Source organism: Doryrhamphus excisus, linkage group LG9, assembly GCF_037039965.1.
Source record: "Doryrhamphus excisus strain RoL-2023G ecotype Guam linkage group LG9, RoL_Dexc_Guam_v1.1, whole genome shotgun sequence".
NCBI classification, from domain to species: Eukaryota; Metazoa; Chordata; class Actinopteri; order Syngnathiformes; family Syngnathidae; genus Doryrhamphus; species Doryrhamphus excisus.
Window position 1 is genome coordinate 3,418,169 of NC_136365.1, and position 24,003 is coordinate 3,442,171.

At 40.8% G+C, this 24,003-nt stretch overlaps 2 protein-coding genes across 2 annotated transcripts; both read right to left on the reverse strand.

Annotated features, from left to right (window-relative positions):
• Positions 1-7: 7 nt before the first annotated feature.
• Positions 8-6,398, reverse strand: LOC131136900 (nucleoredoxin-like protein 1). The gene is made up of 4 exons (XM_058084243.2): positions 6,261-6,398; positions 2,711-2,985; positions 2,536-2,625; positions 8-2,463 (listed from the first exon to the last, which is right to left on the reverse strand). The coding sequence occupies exons 2-4, from the start codon at positions 2,944-2,946 to the stop codon at positions 2,187-2,189; spliced, it is 603 nt and encodes a 200-aa protein (XP_057940226.2). The 5' UTR covers positions 2,947-2,985; positions 6,261-6,398; the 3' UTR covers positions 8-2,186.
• A 1,581-nt stretch (positions 6,399-7,979) lies between these two features.
• On the reverse strand, positions 7,980-23,387 carry LOC131136718 (procollagen galactosyltransferase 1-like). Its single transcript, XM_058083909.2, has 12 exons — positions 23,074-23,387; positions 18,303-18,413; positions 18,105-18,222; positions 16,641-16,775; positions 15,311-15,515; positions 15,110-15,229; positions 13,877-13,953; positions 13,687-13,793; positions 12,742-12,874; positions 11,664-11,791; positions 9,692-9,898; positions 7,980-9,560 (listed from the first exon to the last, which is right to left on the reverse strand). The coding sequence occupies exons 1-12, from the start codon at positions 23,289-23,291 to the stop codon at positions 9,290-9,292; spliced, it is 1,830 nt and encodes a 609-aa protein (XP_057939892.2). The 5' UTR covers positions 23,292-23,387; the 3' UTR covers positions 7,980-9,289.
• Positions 23,388-24,003: the final 616 nt, after the last annotated feature.

Here is a 24,003-nt window from a genome sequence, read left to right on the forward strand (position 1 = left end):
AGTCCCAGTCCCAGTACTTTTGCGATTAAGGAATCATGGTCCCACAAGTTTGAAATTTTTTGTCAAAATGCAATTTTTCTCCAAAAATATTAATTTTTTTTCATTCACCAAGTTGCGCTGTCAAGGTCCACGGATGTCGAAAAATCACTTTTTTTTTCAAGTTGCTGAAACAACACTTGACTGGTCCGGGGTGTAGACCAAACCCACCACATGTTAATCGGGGTCCTGGCAGGACTCAAAGATGACAAAAAAAACACCACTTTTCCGAGGGGGGCAGTTTTTGTCAGTTTTTTCTGATTTTTTTCAGTCACAAAATCCCTTTGCTGAACAATACAAGAATCGAACACTGAACCAGCTGAATCATCTCCGGGTATCTTAAGTTTGTCATGATATAGCTTTTGAAGAACAAATACTGATGAGTTTTTTTTAAGGAAATACATTTGAATACAAATAAAAATGGACACGGGAAATATTTTATTAAGTTGACAGCATATATACTATTTAGTGTTTTATCTTTAAAGTTCAACTTCCACTCTTAGGGTCAGGTGCCAGCACCTGTAACAAGTTAAAAGGTGCACTTCCACGTTTGTATCAACTTATTTGAATCCCACTCGGAAATAAAAACCACTCCATACCATTATTATTGCAAGTGTGTTGGAGTTCCGAGCTATAAGCTCCCCCCAGACATCAATCCTTTCTGGTCTCTAAAGGCTTGATCCAGCTTTGCACAGGGAAGTCCACATCAAATTGAAATAAACAGCAGCATTGCCAGTGGTCAATCACAAGGCTGGGGAATCAAACTGATGGTAGAGGAGGCAAAATAAACAGAGAGAAAGTACTTCCTGTGTCATGATGTGCATTATTTTAGCAGCAGGGAAAGTATTGTGTTTAGTACCTTAAATCGTTAAATGTGTTAATAATACTATTAGAAGTTATTCCTTCATATTCTAGCAGCAGTATTAGTAGTAGTAGTATATGTGGAGAGGATTTAGAAAGTGGACAAACCTGTTAAAATAGCAGTATATTAGCAGTCCACAGATATTATGGGACATCCCTAGTAATATTATAATATGATGAATAACCTGTACAACTTTTTCCTCACATTCATACCTATGGACAATTTGGAGTCGCCAGTTAACCTAGCATGTTTTTGGAATGTGGGAGGAAACCGGAGTACGCGGAGAAAACCCACACATGCACGGGGAGAACATGCAAACTCTACACAGAGATGGCCGAGGGTGGGGAAAGACAAAATAAGCAGCCAAAAAGTTACCACTTCCACACAAAATAGGAGGAGAACTCGTTCATTCATTCATTTTCTACCGCTTTTCCTCAAAAGGTTCACGGGGGATGCTGGAGCCTATCCCAGCTGTCTTCAGGCGAGAGGCGGGGTACACCCTGGACTGGTCGCCAGCCAATCACAGGGCACATATAGACAAACAACCATTCACACTCACATTCATACCGATGGACAATTTGGAATCGCCAATTAACCTAGCATGTTTTTGGAATGTGGGAGGAAACCGGAGTACCCAGAGAAAACCCAAGCATTCACGGGGAGAACATGCAAACTCTACACAGAGATGGCTGAGGGTGGGGAAAGACAAAATAAGTCGCCAAAAAGTTACCACTTCCACACAAAATAGGAGGAGAACTCATTCATTCATTCATTCATTTTCTACCGCTTTTCCTCACGAGGGTCGCGGGGGTGCTGTCACATATAGACAAACAACCATTCACACTCACATTCATACCTATGGACAATTTGGAGTCGCTAATTAACCTAGCATGTTTTTGGAATGTGGGAGGAAACCGGAGTACCCGGAGAAAACCCACGCATGGAATTGAACCCTGGTCTCCTAGTTGTGAGGTCTGAGCACTAACCACTCGAACGCTGTGCCGCCTGTACAATTCCAATTCTAAAAATATTTTTGAGATGTTCAAAATTTGTGGCAACGTGAACTCGGTGCAATATATGCCTGAAATCACATGAATGGGTTAACTTTTCCCATACCTCTTGAAGCAAGTTGGGGGGAATTTTCAAGTAATTTCTTTAGCCTCTTGGATCTTTAGCCAATGTGCACCATATTTGGTCACAAATCGCTTGCCAAGTGCGTAAACACAACACAAAGTGCAGAAAGTGAGCTTCCACATTCCCGGTCTTCAGCGTCAGCTTTCCCTCGCCGCTACAACCGCCACCATCTCTTTTTCCTCTTGTCATCCTCCGTCTTGTATTTGAGCCTCCTCACAGGGTCGGTGGCTGTGCGCATATTCAGGTTGTCGAACTCCTCGTTCAGCATGAAGGTTCTCTCGATCAGCTCTGAAGATTCCTGCCAGTTGTGGAAACACTCGCAACCAAAACGACAAATGTCCTGCACAGCATTTGGCGACAGGACAGAACCGTCGGGACGAAGGACCACCACAGTTGGGACATCTTTCACCTTAAACATGGCCTGGAGTTCCCTGAAATCCACCAACATGTTTTTTTATAACTACATATGTACACACTACATATGAGAAGAACTGTTCACCTACTTCCTGTATGGGTCTTCAAAGGCCAAAAACAGAACCTTTTTGTGCATCTCTTTGAGAAATTTACCCTGCTGCTCCTCTGATTGGTCGAGGCTGCAGAGACGAGATGAAAACGATCAAGCAAACGCACATGAACTCATCGTTTTGATCTACGACAAGGAGTGACGCTGGCACACACCTGATATAAATAAGCGCCAGCAGTCGGGGGTATTCAATGTAAGCTGGGTCTTTCAGACGCTTAAAAAAGTCATTCAGAACAGGCGCAAACTCCCAGCACTTATCACACTCAGCGGTTGCAAAGAGCAGCATAACGATTCGGTTTTCCAGAATCCCGATGATTTCCCGCTCCGTGTTGAGCTCATCCTGGTCCCAATTGTTTTCTACCAGAACTCGGTTGAGGAAAAGGTCCACCATGATGGAACACAAGCAGGGGGCTGCAGATGGAAGACACCACTGTGGAGATAGGAAATGATTTATTTAAATTGTAGTATCCTGCCTCTGCATTCATAATGTCCAATATTATGTCAGACAAGTCATGTAGTTCAGTATTATTGTTTCCTGTCCGAATCTAAAGGATTTAAGATTTACATAAAACTGCTCAACAGCAAAAAGAAGGGTCATCAAACCTGCAAACATTTGTGTAGACGTTATTTGAGAGAAAATGTATGCTTATGGAGCATTTATACATTTTATACAAGGGAGTCAAAGGAGCCCAGAGCAAACAAGGGATGCTGATGTCATCGCAGCGCACCAATGAATGCATTGCTCAAATGCAATGACTTGTTTACCTAACTTCAACATTTTTTAAAAAAACTGTACATGTTTACTGAAATATACTTTTAGGGTGTTAAGCTACTGTGTGGTGAATTTAGTGTTCTCAGTAAGATGACATCTTGAGTCACACTGTTATGTTGTTTTACTGTCACATATAATGACCTCCTGCAAATTCCATTGATTGAAAAGTTTGAGTGCACTCATAACTCCTGACTAACTCGTGATAACTCGTCTTGCCAAAGAAAGAGCTATCATTTCCTCACTGACTCGTGAATGTCACAGTATTTAAACAATCAGTAGTAGTAGTAGTAAGTTAAGGAGATGTCACAAGATTGGAATTTAGCCATAGATCAGCTGCTGCACTTTATAACTCGCAGGGTCCAAAGAATTTACTGTAATAATAATAATAATAATTATCATTACATGCATAGAGTATATATTCAGAAGGAAAAGTTTTCCATTTAGTTCATTTATTTTCCATCCTGCTCGTTTTTATTAGGGTCACTGATGAGCTGCAGCAGTGAGAGGTGGATACCTTCTGGACTGGTTGCCAGCCGGTTACAGGGCATGTATAGATAAATAACCACTTGCATTCATTTTGGTTTATGTAAGTAAGTAAATAAATTATGTAAGTAAATAATAAAACGTGGAATAATATCATGACACGGTTAACCAGAACTGTGATGTGGCCCACCTGATTTCGGGTCTCCATTGAAACTAACATGCATACAAACTTCACACAGAGGTGCCCCGACAGAGATTCAAACCCTCCATATCGTGACTGTGATGCCAACTGGGAATCCTTTTTCTATTTCTATAAATTAACATTTCTAATGTAAATTTGTCACCGGCTGTCGGTGACACAGCCAGGATGGGTACTGATCAACCTGTTGATACTCATTGGTTTACTGGACCTTAACTTAATAAAATGTGACAAGTCTCAGGCTAAGCACAGCGGGAGTTACTTCCTGCTTGCCAGATTGTGAGCCCGCATTTAGCTTCTCCGGCTCCGGCAGTAACTTATGAGAAAATGATGGGAAATTAGAGGTAAATTATGAGATATGCAATAAATAACTGTATACGTATGACAGATTTACGGAGACTTTATAAGCAGTTCATTGTTTATAGTAGTCATGCATTGCATGCATAATAAACGAAATACCTTCATGTATTAACAATGCCAATTCATCGACAACAACATAATTTAAACCAGGGGTCGGGAACCTTTTTGACGAAGAGAGCCATGAAGGCCAGATATTTTAAAATGTGTATCTGTGAGAGCCATATACATTTTTTTTAAACATTGAATGCAATAAAATGTGTGCATTTTTATGTAAGACCAACAGTTTTAGATATAATGGGCTCTAATTACGTAGACCAGGCACACTACCCCACGCCAATGGGGTGTGGCCAGCACACTTTCGTGAGCAGCGCAGTGTCTAATAACAAATCAAATACTTGTTGCCATTAATACAACTTCTGCTGCTGCATAATTTTGCACCGTACTCAGTATATTTCATTCTTTTGGCCATCTTTGCCAGAAGGCTTGGTTCTGCAGCTTTAGCTAGGTGACTATTTGACTAAAGGAGAAAAGTTTATATTTACATTTACCGCATTACCCAGTAATAATTGAGTTTTGGTGTTTGACCTGGAAAATATCAGGAAAGATGGATATGGTCGGCCGTATTGCAGTAGAAAATAGATGGACGAATTAAAATGTATAAAAAAGTTGTTGATTTTTAATATTATTTTTAACAGTCATTTCTGTGATGTTTACTTTAAAATGTTAGCAAAAATACATTTTTATTGTGGTAAGAAATGCTTGAGAGCCAGATACAGTCATCAAAAGAGCCCTACCTGGCTCCCGAGCCATAGGTTCCCTACCTCTGATTTAAACCATACCGACTCTGGAACTGTTCTGGAAAACAAATTCTAACATTTTTTTACACTTCCACTGATATCGATATACCCGTGCAATACTCTTATTGAAATTTTCGACATAGCTTTTGTATCAGATTCATTGCGCAATGGCAACAACGTTGTAAGTAATAAAGAAGTATGCTCAGAAAGTTTGGAGCTAATATGGTTGCCAGATACAGTACATATAATAGATATTTCTGAGTAGTTGCCTTCAATGAAAATTGTAATTCAGTTTCAGCAATAAACGTGAAATAAAGAACCATAACATGAATTAATTAGTTTGGTACCACCGTCAAGGGTCACAGCCAATCTGGAGGCTAACCCAGGTCATTCGAGACAAAAGGTGAACTGGATCACGGGACATATTGACGTGTTTTTGGACTGTAGGCGCAACCCAGCCCCGGGAGAACATTTAAACGCCACACACTTTTCATTCGAATAAAAAGCCAATGTCAGGGATCATACGTCAGCGATGAAAGTTTCATTCCAAGGAATTACTGTACTGTGGAACAATCTACATAGCGGCCCTTTGAAATGAGGATTATGCCGCAGAGGGACCAAAAACACCACAAAAGAAATACTTTTCTGATGTAGAAATAAAGTTCAGGCCTACATCTCGGAAATGTGCTTTATCGTTCCCGGCCAGCCTGTATTTCAGTGTCGCAGGAGTCACTGCAGGCGGTGAATTGACAGTGATAACCTCACAAATTAGATTTGGCTCTCTGGCTTTGAGCTGATCTATTTGGCACTACAACTCCACACTGAAACATCCGAGGCTGATAGAGGAGAAATATGTTGGAAAACTGGACGTCGCCTGGAAAAGGGGATTTACTGTAAGACTTGGGAGAGGTCAAAGCTTAAATCCTACATTCGGAAAAGTAATTTCGCAATCATCCGGTTCACTTTTTGAAGCTCATTGATCCTGGCCTGATATACTAGCACCAGTGCCTTGTTTAGTTAATAGCTAATTTAATAGGCAATCAATTGCCGTACGTGCTGTGGCGGCTGAATACATCGCAAGTCATTTACCTCACCTTGAAACTCGTTTCAAATATATCCCAACTTTCTCTTGCAAGTCATTGTTTTCATCTCTGATTTGTTGCCTTTCCTCTTCAGCCCTTTTATTTCCCCCTTTTAAATGACGCCTTCACTGCTTCTCCATTTGGCTTTGTGCTTAAGTTCAAGCCACATCAGGATTTACCGAGGGAGATTATAGATAAGAGTGGGCGTGTCCATGCTGTAACTCAGGAGCAGAGGTCATTGTGCAGGGCCTTAAAACTCCATGCAGCTCAGGAGTGGCAATCTTCTTACTTTAAACGAAGAAAGAAGGACAGCAAGGATGAAGGAAGCCAACACAAAAAGTGCTTCAATGGAGATGTATCGTGCCGCGTCACGGCCACACGGCGCACTAATTACCGGTGTCAGTCATTTTCTCCCCTGCAAGCATAAGAATGACTCTTCTTGCATTCTGTTATCAAAGCCGTGTGACAGGCGGGATGTGGAGTGTAGCGGAAATGAACCCAGGGAGTCGATCGTTTGATTGGAGCACAGTTCTATTAAATCTCAGCGAGTGGCGCCGACGGAAAAGCAACTATTGATCTGTGGAGGCTTTTGCAGAAAAATACCTGGGTTAATCTTAGAAAAAGGGGGAGGTAAATATAGAGGTGAAGAGAGAGAGAGAGAGATCTAATAGGATTAGTCTGACTCACACTGTCGTCTGCAGGTACACACACACATAAAATGCACATTGTGGACGCAAATGTCCCCAAGCTATACTATAGTACAGCCATGTTGCTCACTAACAACCTGAAATATCCTGAACGTGAGCACCATTACAGTATTACATCTCAACAGTGACTACAGGAGGCCCCCATTGGAAGTAATAGAAGCCGGACTGCAACATGGAGTCACAATCATGTACCACTAACAGCCATGCACCGGCAGGCTCTAATTAAGAAATGCCGCCACTGCACAAATGACATTATTAAAACCACAAGGACTCCAATATTTCTCTATGAAATGTTTTATTATTTCTCTAAAACTGATCAATTTGTAAACAAAGAATTGATAAGCCGAACTAAATGCACAGGTGGGCTTCAATAAAAGCAATAGTGAGAAAAAACTATCGTAGTTGTGTTGTTCGAATTGCGTATAAGAAAACGACACACATAGGATAGGCTCCAGCACCCCCCGCGACCCTCGTGAGGAAAAAAGCGGCAGAAAATGAATGAATGAATGAAAGGCTAATGGCGACTCCAAATTGTACCATAAGTATGAATGTGAGTGTGAATGGTTGTTTGTCTATATGTGCCCTGTGATTGGCTGGCGACCAGTCCAGGGTGTACCCCGCTTCTCGCCCGAAGACAGCTGGGATAGGCTCCAGCACCCCTGCGACCCTCGTGAGGAAAAGCGGTAGAAAATGAATGAATGAATGAGTTCTCCTCCTATTTTGTGTGGAAGTGGTAACTTTTTGGCTACTTATTTTGCCTTTCCCCACCCTCGGCCATCTCTGTGTAGACTCCAAATTGTCCATAGGTATGTATGAATGTGAGTGTGAATGGTTGTTTGTCTATATGTGCCCTGTGATTGGCTGGCGACCAGTCCAGGGTGTACCCCGCTTCTCGCCCGAAGACAGCTGGGATAGGCTCCAGCACCCCCAACAACCCTTGTGAGGATAAGCGGTAGAAAATGAATGAATGAATTTTACAATATCAAATAAATATTTGTATTTATCTGAAAAGTTAATTAGCGACTCCAAATTATCCATAGGTATGAATGTGAGTGTGAATGGTTGTTTGTCTATATGTGCCCTGTGATTGGCTGGCGACCAGTCCAGGGACTGCACAAATGACATTATTAAAACCACAAGGACACCATTATTTCTCTATAAAATGTTTTATTATTTCTCTAAAACTGATCAATGTGTAAACAAAGAATTAATAAGCCGAACTAAATGCATCACAACCTGCAGGTTGGGCTTCAATAAAAACAATGGTGAGAAAAAACTAAAGTACATTATAATAGTTGTGTTGTTAGAATTGAGTATAAGAAAACGACACACATACATTCATGAGTGGAAAAATGTTGTATCATGTTAAAAAAAAATGTATAATAAATAAAACACTGTTAAGAAAAAAAAAAAATGAATGGCTCCCAAAAAGGCTGTCAAAAAAGTACCAAGCGTCAATGAATCCGGGAAACAACTAATTCTCCACCAATTGGATTTTTTTCCACTTATCACAGCCACATGAAAACAAGCAGTGATAATTGAGTTTTTTTCTAACATCTTGTAGACTAACGACGCCGGCTTTTTTATGAATTTGAGTCCTCAACTAAAACCAAATTAAAAGATGTTATCTCAGACTTTTTTTTTTTTAAAGGAAATTTTACAATATCAAATAAACATTTGTATTTATTTGAAAGGCTAATGGCGACTCCAAATTGTCCATAGGTATGAATGTGAGTGTGAATGGTTGTTTGTCTATATGTGCCCTGTGATTGGCTGGCCACCAGTCCAGGGTGTACCCCGCTTCTCGCCCAAAGACAGCTGGGATAGGCTCCAGCACCCCTGCGACCCTCGTGAGGAAAAGCGGTAGAAAATGAATGAATGAATGAGTTCTCCTCCTATTTTGTGTGGAAGTGGTAACTTTTTGGCTACTTATTTTGCCTTTCCCCACCCTCGGCCATCTCCAACACCCCCGCGATCCTCGTGAGGAAAAGCGGTAGAAAATTAATTAATGAATGAAAAGCTAATGGGATTAGTCAGCGATTAATCGTTTCAGTCTCGTCACATATGGACCAAGGGGGGGGTGTCAGGGGGCAATAAATAAAACAAAAGCTGCTAAGTGACTCTTCAAGAGTTAATTTGACTTTATATCCAACCTCCTCCTTTAAGAGAAAGATCAAATGGTGGCGAGAGACACATGTTCAAGTCTCACTTGACCTGTGTCCGTCCACTAAGCCTCCCTTATATCTCTTCTTCATTCCTTCCACTATCACAGCTTTGTTCTACTGTACAGTACGTCAACCTGCTCAGTGTGTACGCCAGTTCCCTCTGAAGGCCTCAGAGCTCATCCCGAGCACTCCAGTTCTCCAGATCAGACTGGAGCACATCAGAGTTCTGGGCCTCAAGACTCAGCTCCACTTGCTCCTGTGTTTTCCTGGACTTGGCTCGGTCCCAGTCGGTCTTGGTTGTGTCGTTGTTCCATACTACAGAAGTCTCCGTATCACTTATATAACCCGCATCCCCGGTGTAATGAGTGGGATACACAAGAAGCGGCTCCGCGGAGAATGCCCGAAGGTTCCGATCTTCAAAGTGGTCCATGTAGTCTAAGCTAAAGGAGTGAGAGGATTCATATACAATATTATAAAAAATTATTACAGAAATGATAGCGATTAAAGAAACATCCATGATTTGAACTTCATTGAAGAAAAAAAAAACATAAGCAAAGAGAGGAGGACTCACACAGGATGTTTGTCATACATGACAGGAAGGAACTCATCGACAGGAAGCATCCTTTTCAGAGGCTCAGCCCTGAGGAGTTTCTTGGCTCCTTGCAAGGACAGCAGGTAGCCTAAAGTCCAGTAGGAATAGTCCGCCTCCACCAGATTGTGAATGTTGGGTACTGACTTCTCCGGATGATCCACTTGCATCCGTTTCCGTCCGATATAACTGCATAAGCGAGATAATGAGCGGCCAAGGTTAAATACTGTCAATAAAATGCACCTAGTGAATGTTTGTTGTCCATAAGATACATGCCTACCCATACCGTAACCCACTGCCACCATGACTCCATCCACAACACAGGCTTATTTACTCACCCCAAATGTCCCCCACTGAGCATGTTTGGGATGCTCTGGATCAGTGTATACGGTATTTGAGGCAAATGGTGGTCACACCAGATACTGACTGGTTTTCGGACCTCACCGGACCATCCCCAATACAGTAAAAGTGCACCTTGTGGAGTGGACTTTTATTGTGACCAACCTATTACATACTGTCTCATCAGCATCTTGCACGGCGGGCGAGTGGTAAGCACGCAGACCAGGGTTCAATTCCACCCTCGGCCATCTCCGTGTGTGGAGTTTGCATGTTCTCCCCGTGCATGTGTGGATTTTCTCCGGGTACTTCGGTTTCCTCCCACATTCCAAAAACATGCTAGGTTAATTAGCGACTCCAAATTGTCCATAGGTATGAATGTGAGTGTGAATGGTTGTTTGTCTATATGTGCCCTGTGATTGGCTGGCGACCAGTGCAGGGTGTACCCCACCTCTCGCCCAAAGAAAGCTGGGATAGGCTCCAGCACCCCCCGCGACCCTCGTGAGGAAAAGCGGTAGAGAATGAATGAATGAATGCTTACTAATACAGATGTAGATCGGATTTTTTGAACAATATTTCAGAACGTTAGGGCTTATTTTTTTTATGTTTCTGTTCACCTCTTGAAAAAAGGGAGAAAAAAAAAACAAAAGTGTAGTGTGAGGTACAAGGCTAATGGTATATTTATAGGTTATAGGCATGATACCGGGCCTGATACCAGACAAACCATGTGATGATCTTATTATCACATACTATTTAACCATGAGCTTATTATCACGTACTATTTAATCAAAAGACCATTTCAACCGTGTTCGCCTTCATGGAAGTTTAGCTTTCGTTTTTTTTTCCATCATGTAACATGCCAGAGAATTGAATTTTGATTTGAGAGAATCAGGCTCGTATTCATCCCCATTTTCTTTTCTGATTGATAAAATAAATATAGACACGTATTTGTCTAACTCAGACAGGGGAATACTTTCTACCAGTCTTTGTTCGTTCTTGCAGTTGACGAGCCATTCAGAAAAAAGCTTGAGGTCACCCTTGGTTTTCCGACTTTTTGTATTTTTAGTTTTTTCGATCATTTCAAGAGTGTCCTCCTCGTTAATGGTGATAAAACGTTCCATTTTCTAATATTCTGTTTGCTATTTTCCCTATTTGTCTTTCGCCGGGAGTGTCAACCACTGACATGATGACAGAGCACAAACGGCAGCAAAACAAACGCTCGTGCGCTGTTCTCTGATTGGTTGTTTCACGAGCATGATACCGAGTGGACAGCTACGGGGGCTGATACTGGACATGGTTATATGTTATATATATCAGTATCACTGCCCTGGGCTTTGACACAGTATCATTTCGGCCTTTTCCCGTATCATTCATGGGCGGTTTCTAGGGTACAGGGACAATTAATACTGTAGTATGTGATAAAACTCAAATACTATAAACTCATTCTTCCTATGTTGTCATTACGGCTGCGAATGTGAAAATGTTGGGAGCTCAGTGAGGTCTGGTCTATGATGTCGAGGAAAGTGTGAGTGACAGATGGAAGGATTTCTTTGTATAAAGATGAAAATAATCCTTTTCTATTTTCAACACAGTGTTTTTTTTCACTGCATTGACTCACATGAGATCCCAGTCCAGCTTGTGTGCCGTCACTTCCTGGAGCAATGTCTGGAGACGGCGTTTGAAAAACACCTCAAAGCGCAGATCATCTTCAATGACCAAGGATGTGTGCAGACCACGATCCACTATCTACACACACACACAGATATAGTCACTGTATATGTAACAGAAGCAAATAATGTTTCCATAATAGAAACATTCTCTTATAAAACTTTCTGACAGCTTTTTCCAAGGTAAATTTCAAGCATTTTCAGGACAAATATTCCAACATTCTTCAAGACTCTTACAGTTGTGGTGCATTACAAATTTATATGAATAACAAACATACTCCGTATGAATTATTTATCACATTCAAAGAAATGCTCCAGCAATTATCCTTAGTGAGTTTAACAGCGGCAGCTACTGATTGAAGACAAAGTATTTAAAATTTCAAACACAGAATAGCTTAACATTTAAATCCAAGCTTTATCTTTGTCATGTCGTTGTGGAAACCTTGTACAGTAAAGTCTCGTTATATCGATATCGGTTATAACGAATTACTGCTTATTACGATACTATTGTCATTTCCCGGCAAATTTCTAGTCTTTTATGATATAATTAGTTCCGTTAGTACGATACCCGGTTATTATGATAATCCGGTTACTACGATGCCCTTTTCATCTCCCGCCAGCCAATTTGGTCTGCTTATATCGATACAAAAGCAGCTTAAATCAATCTTTGCTTAAGGATTTCAATACCAAAAAAGAACACGGCGAACGGCTGCTTCCAGTCAACTTTATTTTTCACACTTCCACCACCAGAGCACAGCACAGGTATTGAAATCCTTAAGCAAAGATTGATTTAAGCTCCTCGACATTGTTCTATACTATAGAACATTATTGCCCACTTTTAATGCAGTTCGGCGCAGGATCGGATATATCGACAGTCCGGTTATATCGATATTTTTTCCAACTCCCGACAATATCGATATAACGAGACTTTACTGTATTAACTTCTTGAACAAAATGAGGACATTCTTCCCATGTGACAATTCAGTGTGCTGTACTGAACTTTATGAATTCAGCGACAAAACCTCTCACCTCTTTCCAGATGTTGTAATGAGAGAGGAAGCAACCCAGTTCACCCTTGGTGAGAGGTCGACCGTGGTAGGGGTCTTTGTACCCAGGCAGCATACTAATCCCCATAGACGCTATGTCACTATTATTCAGAGCCCTGATTGACAGACAAAGGATAGACAAAATTACTGTACGGCACGGCGGTCGAGTGGCTCACAGCTAGGAGACCAGGGTTCAATTCCACCCTCGGCCATCTTTGCGTGGAGTTTGCATGTTCTCCCTGTGCATGCGTGGGTTTTCTCCCGGTACTCCGGTTTCCTCCCACATTCCAAAAACATGCTAGGTTAATTGGCGACTCCAAATTGTCCATAGGTATGAATGTGAGTGTGAATGGTTGTTTGTCTATATGTGCCCTGTGATTGGCTGGCGACCAGTCCAGGGTGTACCCCGCCTCTCGCCCAAAGACAGCTGGGATAGGCTCCAGCACCCCTCATGAGGAAAAAGCGGTAGAAAATGAATGAATGAATGTATTACTGTAAGAAGAAGGGATGAAGGTAGACATACAACGTTGCTGTATCGGACATGAAAAATTGATATGGATCCATCCCTATAATTCTGTGTCGTTCTCCACTACTGTAAACACATTAATAAATCAATTTGCAAATAATATCCTTCTAGTAATGTCATTTAGAACTAATCATTATTATCTTTGCGACGGTAGAAGGCAGAAATGCCCCCAATACACAGTCAGTCCAGTCAGGACTTGTAGGGCCCGCTATTTGAAATTCATGTAATAATAATTTAATCAGCAAACCATGGCTGAACCTGCTGTTCCTGCATTAAACTAATTACCAAATGGAGAATACGTGCCACTTTTTAATATTGGGGTTGGATGTGTAGCCTTGTCAACAATACAGCATGCTTGTAAGATGTCAGATTGAGGCGACAGTGAAGCGACGTGACACTTACTTGCCATCCACAGCAGCAATAACCTTACAGCTGAGCTCCATCTCGTGTAACGTTCTTAGCATGCGCTCGCGCCGGTCGGATCTCCGCACCAGATTTATCATGAAGACCTGCGTGCACACAAATGTGCTGAGGCTGTTGTCTTAGCGTCTGCTGGTGTGTGTATGTATTTGACAGAGAGAAAGGATGATACCTCATCAAAGCCCATCTTGTTTGGCTGCTTGGGAGGAAGAGACAGGAAGCTGGAATACTCCAGTGGAGGATTTTTCACTTTCAGACACAATAGTAGAGAGTTACAAAGAGAATTTGTAATGAATCAGTCTCCCAAAGAGCAGCCCAGGGCTCCAAGCGCCTTGCCAGAGATATTCAGCAAAACAAAAGTGTGTTTTTTTAATTTACACTTCTGTTATTGTTATGAATGTGACAACAGCCTGTTCATATTGCCTCCCCTATGGATGATTACATATCCTATGGCAGGGGTCTCAAACTCAATTTACTTGGGGGCCACTGGAGCTAGGGTCTGGGTAAGACTGGGCCACATCAGGTTTTCCAAAAAACAGAAAAATATACAAACTTTTTCAGTGCTTTGGTTCCAATTTTCTACAATAAAAGCGCTGATAAAACATTCCACTGTTCTCAAATATCTTACTTTTTATTTTTCTGCACAAAATAAGATGAAAAAAAACTAATCAATAATAAAGAAAATCAATCAATCAGTAATAAATAAATATAATAATAATAATAAAACAGCAAATAATAAAAACTTAACAAACCACATATAGTTGGTGGGTAGACAAATTATTTTTTTTCAGATTAAAATGAACAAAGCATTATTAGAGCCCTCTAGACATGACAAAACACGACTATAGTCACATTTATACTCTTTTTATTTACAACATATTGCGCAACTGCAGGGTCTTGAGACACATGCTAACTCGCAAACTAGAGAGCTAGCGACCCAAACGGTAGCCTCCAAGTTATTTCCTTTAAACTTAAAAAAGCCAAAAGCCAAAAACTTACCACTTCCACACGGATAGGGAGGATAACTATTAACAGTTATTTAACCTTTAACATGAACATTAATCAAACGTAATAATTTTTTCTGGGTACATGATACCATACAGCATCCATATCAAACTTGCGCGGGCCGCACTAACATTAAACTTTCATATCAAGGCGGGGGCCTCAAACTAGTGTCCTGCGGGCCACATTTGGCCCGCGGGCCGCGTGTTTGAGACCACTGTCCTATAGTGTGTAGAATATGATTGAATGCTTCTATACAATCCTTGAAAACTATTGTGCGAATTGCTGGATGTGAACTCCATTGCTGCATCTGTCCAATTTCTGTTTTACGATTATGCATAAAATGTACTGCAGCACAATATGTTACCTTTTCAAAAATATTATGCTACATAATGTAACTCACCCATGATCTCAAGCTGAGTGTGCAAGAAGCTCTCCGCCTCATCCAGCAAAGTAGCATGGGAGCGCATCGGCACAGGAAAATATCCATAGGTTTCTTTGTTGCACACATACATCTGGACGTCTGAGCATGATAAAATATGACATATAATGCAGCATTCCAATTGTAACACACATACGTAGTATCACATTTCCTTCATCTTACCCGCCATGCGAGCTGAGTAGGCAAAAACAATGACATCATCGAGGGACCAGCTGTACTCCGGGTGTGGCGGGTAAAAAGCCAGCTGACGAGAGGATTCCTTCCGTAGGTCCACCAGGTATGTCGAGTGAACCATGGGTACAGCAAAGCAACCCCGACGCTCCTGCTTTCTGATGGGTATGTAGGCTGGTGTTCGCTTGTAGTATCCCTGCCGGGACAGGACGGTTGCACTCAATGTATTACTCACGAATGAAATATGAATTATTATGTTAGGAAATGCTGAGACAGATATACGGTATGAAGGAACTTCAAGTTCCAATTTTATTTGTTGTAGGTGGGGGGCTTATTGCAATTTCCTTTGCTGAACATCTGCTTTAGAACTATTAAGGAGTTGCCTCCGTTAGGAATTTGGGCTCGTGTCCAATGTCTAGCATTTCTCTTACAAGACCTTTATTATTTTTTATTTTGCGTGCAAGTCTCACATAAAATCTCAAAACACTGGCAGGAAATTTAGGCAGTAATTTAAAAGGATTGCATGCAATATATGATACACTCAAATAAAAGAATGCCTTTGCAAACATCATCTGAGCTTTCATCATCTCTGAATAGAGAACTGCAAAGAGTACTACTTTTTGTACAAACATTTTTGAAGAGATTATAATGTTTTTTCAATAAACACAAAAAAATTGTGTTTCCCACAAGGCTGTCTAATTTGCATAAATGGCCATGATGCATGTCATTTTTATGGATGCTGTGTGAGAGTCATAAAAGGAGCAAAAAAAAAACATGAAAAAGCAAAACAAGACGGTTTAGAAGTACAAATTAACTTTTCTTCCGTCACTTTTTTCGTGATTATTTTCTTTTTAATGTCACAAGCAAGACGCACCCGCTTGTGAGCGCTTTTAGATGAGAGTGGGCACAGAATGATCCACTTCTCATTGAAAAAAGAGCGATACGAACGTTCATTTTCAAGTCTCCAAAAGACCAGAAAATTAGTTGCTAGTTGCTTTTTTTTTTTTATTAATCTGTGTGTGAGTGTCTGAATACTGATTAAATACAGCAAAAAATTAAATTAAATTGGCAACACCAATCTCTCCTGCTATGTCTTCTTATTCTCTGACAGACCAGGTGCGTATGAGGTATTTCCGAGTAGGATTCAATATTAATGAATGGAATATTTTCATAATTTCAGATCTTCTAAATACAGGTTTTAACATTATTAGACTGTATATAGTGTTGAGCAAGGGCTAACAGGTAGCGCCAAAGCTACTGAAAATATCTATTCATGTATCAAGGTATGAATAGACTCAAACCCCCCCCCCAATGACAATACCTGTGAAGTCATTCCGCACCAGAAGTTGGAGTAGGCAGCTCTGGATTCCAACATTGGAGCAACAATGGTCTTGTTTTCTCTCATCAGTTTCCACAAGACATCTTGGTTGGTGAGCAGGTTGTCACAGTCTGCCACCTGCAGACAAACAAAAGGGCATAATACTGCAAGTGAACATGCCGCTTCCGTCAAAAGAACATTAACAGTTCTGCTCTTGGAGTTTCTGTTCTTGCTCTTATACGACACGTGAACTGCGTGCAAACGTGTCTGGCTGGCAACCATGTCAAATATTCCAGGAGCACTCCTGGAAAATGTATTTCAACTCAGGTCACCATAGCAACAAGATGTAAGCTTTATCATGTTGCTGCCAAACATTTCTGTTTACTTGACATCCAAATGTCAAAGTGTTTGAATAAAATGGGTCTCGAGGTACATGTTTCAATGGAAGTGTGGAAGTCTTACCATTCCAATGTGTTTTACAATTAATCACAAAGGGTGTCCAAGCTGCAACACAAACTAAAGATGGTGTGGGAGGTCGGGCTGGACGATATGGATCAATTATCACATACTACAGTATTAATTGTCTCTGTACCCTAGAAACCGCCCATGAATGATACGGGAAAAGGCCGAAATGATACTGTGTCAAAGCCCAGGGCAGTGATACTGATAAAATATAGAGTTTAACCATGTCCAGTATTAGCCCCCGTAGCTGTTCACTCAGAGCGCGCTGCTCTGGTATCGTGCCCGTGAAACAACCAATCAGAGAACAGCGCACGAGTGCTTAGTGCCTCGTGCTTCTCCAGTCACCAAAAAAACCCCAAACTTGATTAACGGAACTTTAATTGTCAGACATTGATAAGATAAGACTGTTGATAAAATATTATTGTTGAAATATTTTTGCAATTATTGCGTTTACACTGTTTAGATATAATATATGTAATAAACTGAACATTTTCTGGAAACAAAATGGTCTTTTGATTAAATAGTACGTGATAATAAACTCATGATTAAATAGTATGTGATAATAAGATCATCACACGGTTTGTCTGGTATCATGCCCCCGTGTGCCAGTATCAGCCCGAGACTGAAGGTCTATAAAATATGAAGGTCTATAAAACTCATATCCCGATATATTTAAGCTGAATATCATTTTCTATGCCGCTTACCCTCACTACTGTCTTTGAGCGTGAGGTGTAAAGAAGTGTAAAGAAACAAAATATGAAGGAGTGCCGGTTTCAGTGGAAACTCAAAAATACTTTTTAAAGCAGTATTTTTTTATGTAAACATTTTAGAAGACACCATCTTTGTGCCAGAAACACCAACCTGTCAACTGCATTATGCTGACTTCCTTGTACGGGGAAGAATTTTATTGGACTACAGTAGTGCATATTTTGTAACACATCATCAGCAGATTCTGAATATATGCTTAATATACATTTATTATGATGTGACTGACTGACAACATACCAGGAGGTAGTCGGCCCAGATCTCACGAGCTGTGTCCAAAGCCCCCTGACGAAGCTTCATTACATGTTCGTATCGAAGATTATTCCAGTGTTTGGGTCCCACCTCGTCCACGAAGGCGCTTTAGACCAAGACCAGATAGACGCTCTTATTAGAAGCCCAAACAGCGTCTGCTTCTCACAAGCATACAGACTAAATTACCTGGATCCATCATCGGGTCTCCACTCCACATAGTGATAGTCATTCTGAACTTTGATGAGCCAATCTCGAAGGACGGCAGTGGTGTTATCTATGTTGTGATCTGTCGCCACCCTGTGGGAAGATAAGGTGCATAGGTACTTGGACTGGAGACATTTATTAAGAACGTATACTGAATAATTAAATACATTGGAAGAGCAGTAGCGCTGACACTTTATTAAAATGTCTTCCTATGAAATAAGGTCTTCATAAAATAAGTTTCTAGTGTGATATCGTTTGGCAGCGCTCGTTCAACGATTGAATCTGAAGCAGCTTATCAATCAATGTGTGTAAAATAATTGCCTCATTTGTCTAGCGCTCACTCTGATTGTTTTCTGTCCTGCAGGTTTGAACATAAAATAACCCTAAAAATGTTCAACATTTCAAAAGACCAACTGTACAGTTTTAATTTACGCTTACATTTAGTGTGACTGAATGTTTAGGATTTTCATATTTATACAACTTGTGAATAATTGTCCTTTTGATTAGGGATGGCTAATAATATCGGGTCACTGATAATATCGGCACGATATCAGCATAAAAATGTGATAATCGGTAGACATCAGATTTTTTCCTGAAAATGAAAACTATTTTTTTTTAAATGCTATGTTCATTTTGGCCCAGAATTACTGTGTACATGTACAAACCAACACACTGCTGCAGCGGTGGAGCTACAGTACGTGGTGGCCAGGGGTGGCCGTGACCACCCCACTGTTTATTATTAGACCAGCCTTGTTTCTTAGATTTCTTGTTAATTTTAATGGCTGGTAGAACTAAAAGTGAGTTACCTGAAGAATATAATGAACACGACAACATGGAACGCATAAAATCACCGTTTATTTGCACTACAATGCCATAGCTATTGATGTAAGAACTTAAGTGATTTTGGTTATTATCAAGAAAACTATTGGTTAAACTCTTGCAAGTTAGTGAACAAATAACTGGGCTGGTCTCATAATTTTTCCATGACTGTATGTAATGGTAACAGTCTCATCTTGGCCACCACGTTGACACATTTCCGACTCTGCCATTGCTGCTACACTAAGAATGTAAGGCCGACATAAAAATAATGAAATTTGATTTTCTTCCCTGGATTTTTTGATAATCAAAAAAATGGTTACTCTTTTGACTTTTTAAACAAAAGTCAAGAGTCCAAGCATAATGGCAAGTATTTCTCACATGTTCCCCTCACAGACCTTACATACAGTAAGTAGTAGTAGTAGTTTGCAATAAACCATCAAAAGTAATTCCCTCAGTATAACACCTCATTGTGCACCAAAAGCATTTTGCTGCATTCAAAACATGTACTTTGGACCAAACTCCAACAAAACTTTACACCTCATTAAACGTAAACAACATATCCCAAACACAATGTTGCTAAAAGTGATTGTGAGTTCTATTCAAGTGCATTTTTTTTCTAAAAGAGACTGAGAGTCCACTTTATTTACATTGGGTTTTGTTTGTCTTTTCTGTTTATTTAGTTAATTATGCTATTTCATTTATTCTATTATAAAACTCTTGACATTCCAATTACAATGTTGAATACTGTTGAAAAAGAATGTGTTATCATCAATATTATTGATGGTAATTTGTGGTGACTTTTAAAAATGTACTGACATAGACACATAATGTACATATAAAATGAGTTTTTCAGCATCAGTGGCTTTGTGACTAGAGCACAGCTATGCAGCACCAATGCGTGCTGTGGACAAAGACAGCGATAAATAAGCTGTGGGGCAGATTTGTCTGCCGTCTGTGTTATCAAAACAAATCTTCCAGCACGATGGGGAGGGGCAAAGAGAGACACATGGAATGTGTACGTACCACAGAAAATTGATTTACTCCCAACTGTGTCATGCAGTCGTTGACGGCCGTCGTACTGCGGGCATTAGTTTGCCATCTGTGTGTGGTGTTCTCACACACAAGTGCCGTCTCAACGCTTACATGTGACCAGCTCACAGCATCGGGATGTATTCATGTTCTCATACTGCCTCTAATGTGTGCCTGCCTTTCCCTCAAACTGGAAGCATCTGAGTAGTGGTTTATAAGATCAAGTACAGGACACTTTGAAGACATACATTATGTATACTTGCATAGTTTAATGAAACATTCATTCATTTTCTACCGCTTTTCCTCATGAGGGTCGCGGGGGGGGGGGCTGGAGCCTATCCCAGCTGTCTTTGAGCGAGAGGCGGGGTACACTTTGGACTGGACGCCAGCCAATCACAGGGCACATATAGACAAACAACCATTCACACTCACATTCATACCTATGGACAATTTGGAGTCAGCATGTTTTTGGAATGTGGGAGGAAACCGGAGTACCCGGAGAAAACCCACGCATGCACGGGGAGAACATGCAAACTCCACAGGGTGGAATTGAACCCTGGTCTCCTAGCTGTGAGGTCTGAGCGCTAACCACTCGACCACCGTGCTGCGTTTAATGGAACATATGTACCTAATAAAATTTAATGATAGAAAACTGTTAAAATTGCTGTTTTTATTCTAAACTCATATTGGTACTTGTATTGTTTCTTACCTACCTTTTCAGTGTTAAGTTGCTGCGTGATGACTTTCGCATTATTTCTAGAATAACACCGTGGGTCTGATTGTTACATTGAGTAATGACCTCCTGCAAGCTCGTTGTGAGTTCCTTTATACCTCATGATTGGCTCCTGATAAATAAAGAGCTACCATTTCCTCGCTGACAGCACAGTATTTACACAATTAGTCATAGTTCTGAAGTAAAGAAGATGTCATGAGATTAGAGCGCACCCACACTTCTCTATAAGCCATAGGGTGCAAAAGTAGCGGCTTACACACTGTACATTTTTGTACATGTGGTTTTCGTCCATTAGCTAGTGGTAAACTATCAACAGAACCAGGTCTAAACATCAGGAAAAGGCTGGGGTCGAAACACAGGTGAGATTGTGAGATTTATGGGAGGTTACTCTCCATTTTGCAAGCCTGTACAACACACTCACACCATAACAGCACACATGCATTTGTTTATGTGAGGCTGCTTGCCAGGTGCTTTATCTTTATCTGTCATGCTGATAGCTGCAGGTATAGACAGGTTGGCAGGGCCACTGAGTTTATATAAAAAAAAAACCCCTATAAGTAGTTCAATTGAGGATGCAGCTCTATCACAATACAGAGTTCCCATTCCGGGTGGAGTATAATCAGCCTGAAACTCTCCTTTCAAGCCAATAGAACAGTTGACAGCTAGTTTTATTCTACATTTATTAAAAACTCTATCAATTTAAGTATACATCTAAAGCAGGGGTCTCAAACTTGCGGCCCGCGGGCCAAATGCGGCCCGCGAGACGCTAGTTTGAGGCCCCCACCTTGATACCAAAGTTTAATGTTGAAATGACAGCTTAAAGCTGTGTGCACACCGGACACAATTAACATGATTTTGCCCTGCCATACCTACCCTATTACCCCGATCGGTTTTGCTTTGGATTAGCAATGAAGCTAAAGGCTTATGACGCTGGGTACAAATAAATGCAGGAAATGATTTGGAATAAAAACGGAAAATACACGTCAAGATAAAGCATCTCATCAAACATGTTGTTAAAGTTACGACGCCGCTCCAGAGATGGAACTGAGTATGATGCTAAACTTGCTAATTGGGTAAAATTATTAAGTTTCATTAATGTTCATGTTAAATAACTGTTAATACTGTACATTTGAATCTGAAAAAAATAATTTCTCTACCAACTGTATGTGGTTTCTTAGGTTTTTCTTATTTGCTGTTTTATTGTTATTTTACTTATTTATTACTGCTTGATTGATTTATTGTCTTTATTCTTAATTTGTTTATTTATTTTTATCTTATTTTGTGTATAGAAAAATAAAAATTAAGATATTTGAGAACAGTGGAATGTTTTATCAGATATTTTGGTGTGGAAAACCGGAACCAAAGTACTGAATAGCAGAAGCAAAAGCATTGAAGATAGTTTTTTTATTGATTTTTTTTTCCAGTTTTTTTTTTTAAACCTGATGCGGCCCGGCTTCACCCAGAACCTAGCTCCGGTGGCCCCCCAGGTAAATTGAGTTTGAGACCCCTGATCTAAAGTAAAGTCTACTTATTTATTTGATTTATCTACTTGAAGGTATTGGCAAGGATGTGGCCAAGATATCATATGAATACAAATGAAAAAGTGCCTTTAAGCTCTAAAAAACTAGGTCTATTCCCCAAGGATAATAAAAAAAAGACGCATTGAGTTAAAGAGTCCAGAGAGTTCTGCAAGGCTGGGGACTGGACGAAGTGAAAAACTTGACTATAAGCAGGAAAAAACACTCTTATTTAAGCTTTTGTGCCAAATAATGTCGTGTAAAAGAGTGATGCACTGTTTCCAGTGGAGTCTAAAGATGTGGCAGGAAAGAGGGGGTGGAAGGAGGAGCAATAGGGGGGGAATAGCGAGGGGTAATGAGAGAAGATCCCAAACTGAATTGAACTTTTCATGGGCCCGACTAGACCAGCTCCCCCCTACCCGAACCCCACTCTCTCTGGTCTAAACGCGTTAGGCAACCCCGAATTTAATACATGCATTGACTAAATTTAAACAATTAAGCAGACACAAATCCAGGATAAATGTATAAAGAGGACGTTTACTACTAACATAGATGTTTTACACATCTTGCATCACACTTTAGGTTACTTTACTGTCACTTTTGAACATACATTATGTGTCGATATGTATCAATACGTGTTACAGATGACACTCACCATAGAGCTATACGGTCCTTGGGGTAGCGGAGACGTTCGATGGCTCCAAGAAACAGCGGCAAAGAGTGTGCGGAGTTGCGGCAGATGAGCGCGACAACGACCCGCGGAGCGAGCAGCGGAGACTCTGGGCTCCAGCGCTCCTCGGGGAAGTAACCCCGGCTCAGGCCCGAGAAGAGGACGAACAGCAGGGCAGGCAGCAGCGAGTTGACGCGGGGCATGGCAGGGGGAGACGCTTGATGGTGACGCGGCGGACAGACGAGGACACAGAGGATGGTAGTGCTACTCGACTCCCGCTGTTATGTTATGCCGATAATGGCGACATGGCGGAGGAGTTGGCTGAATTAAAGGGGAAGATTCCGGCGCATCGAAATTGCGTTCAGCCTTCCAAAGAATGTGCGGTTTTGTTTTTATATTGAAATTACAACTCGCAAAAAATTCACTATTAGTTTTGTAAGGATGACATCTTAGCAATAGGATTTTGTTTGTGGTATAGATCATATTCTTTTGTGAAGCACTGTGTCCCGCCCTTTAAGAGGAGCTCATACAGGAAGTAGCTAGGACACAGTGTGGGCGTTTCCCAATTCTCAACATCAGGCCTGTTACTAGGGATGTGCGATACTTACTGATACTGATTCCCTTTATGATATGAATATATTTATATTATATATATTTATGAATTCTGACACACCTGGATCTGGAAAATTTGGAAATGTAATACAATACAGGTACTGTACATCAGTGCAATGTAAAGTATATATACAATATAGCCCAGCCAGTAGCAGTTCTAGCTATGGGCCATATGGGCAATTGCCTATCTATTTACTAATGCGCAGTGCCCACCAAATCCTCATTGACTCAGCACATAGCAGACAGGCGCCCTCTACTGGCCTGATACTCGCAAACCCGAACTCCACCACATGATGTGGATGA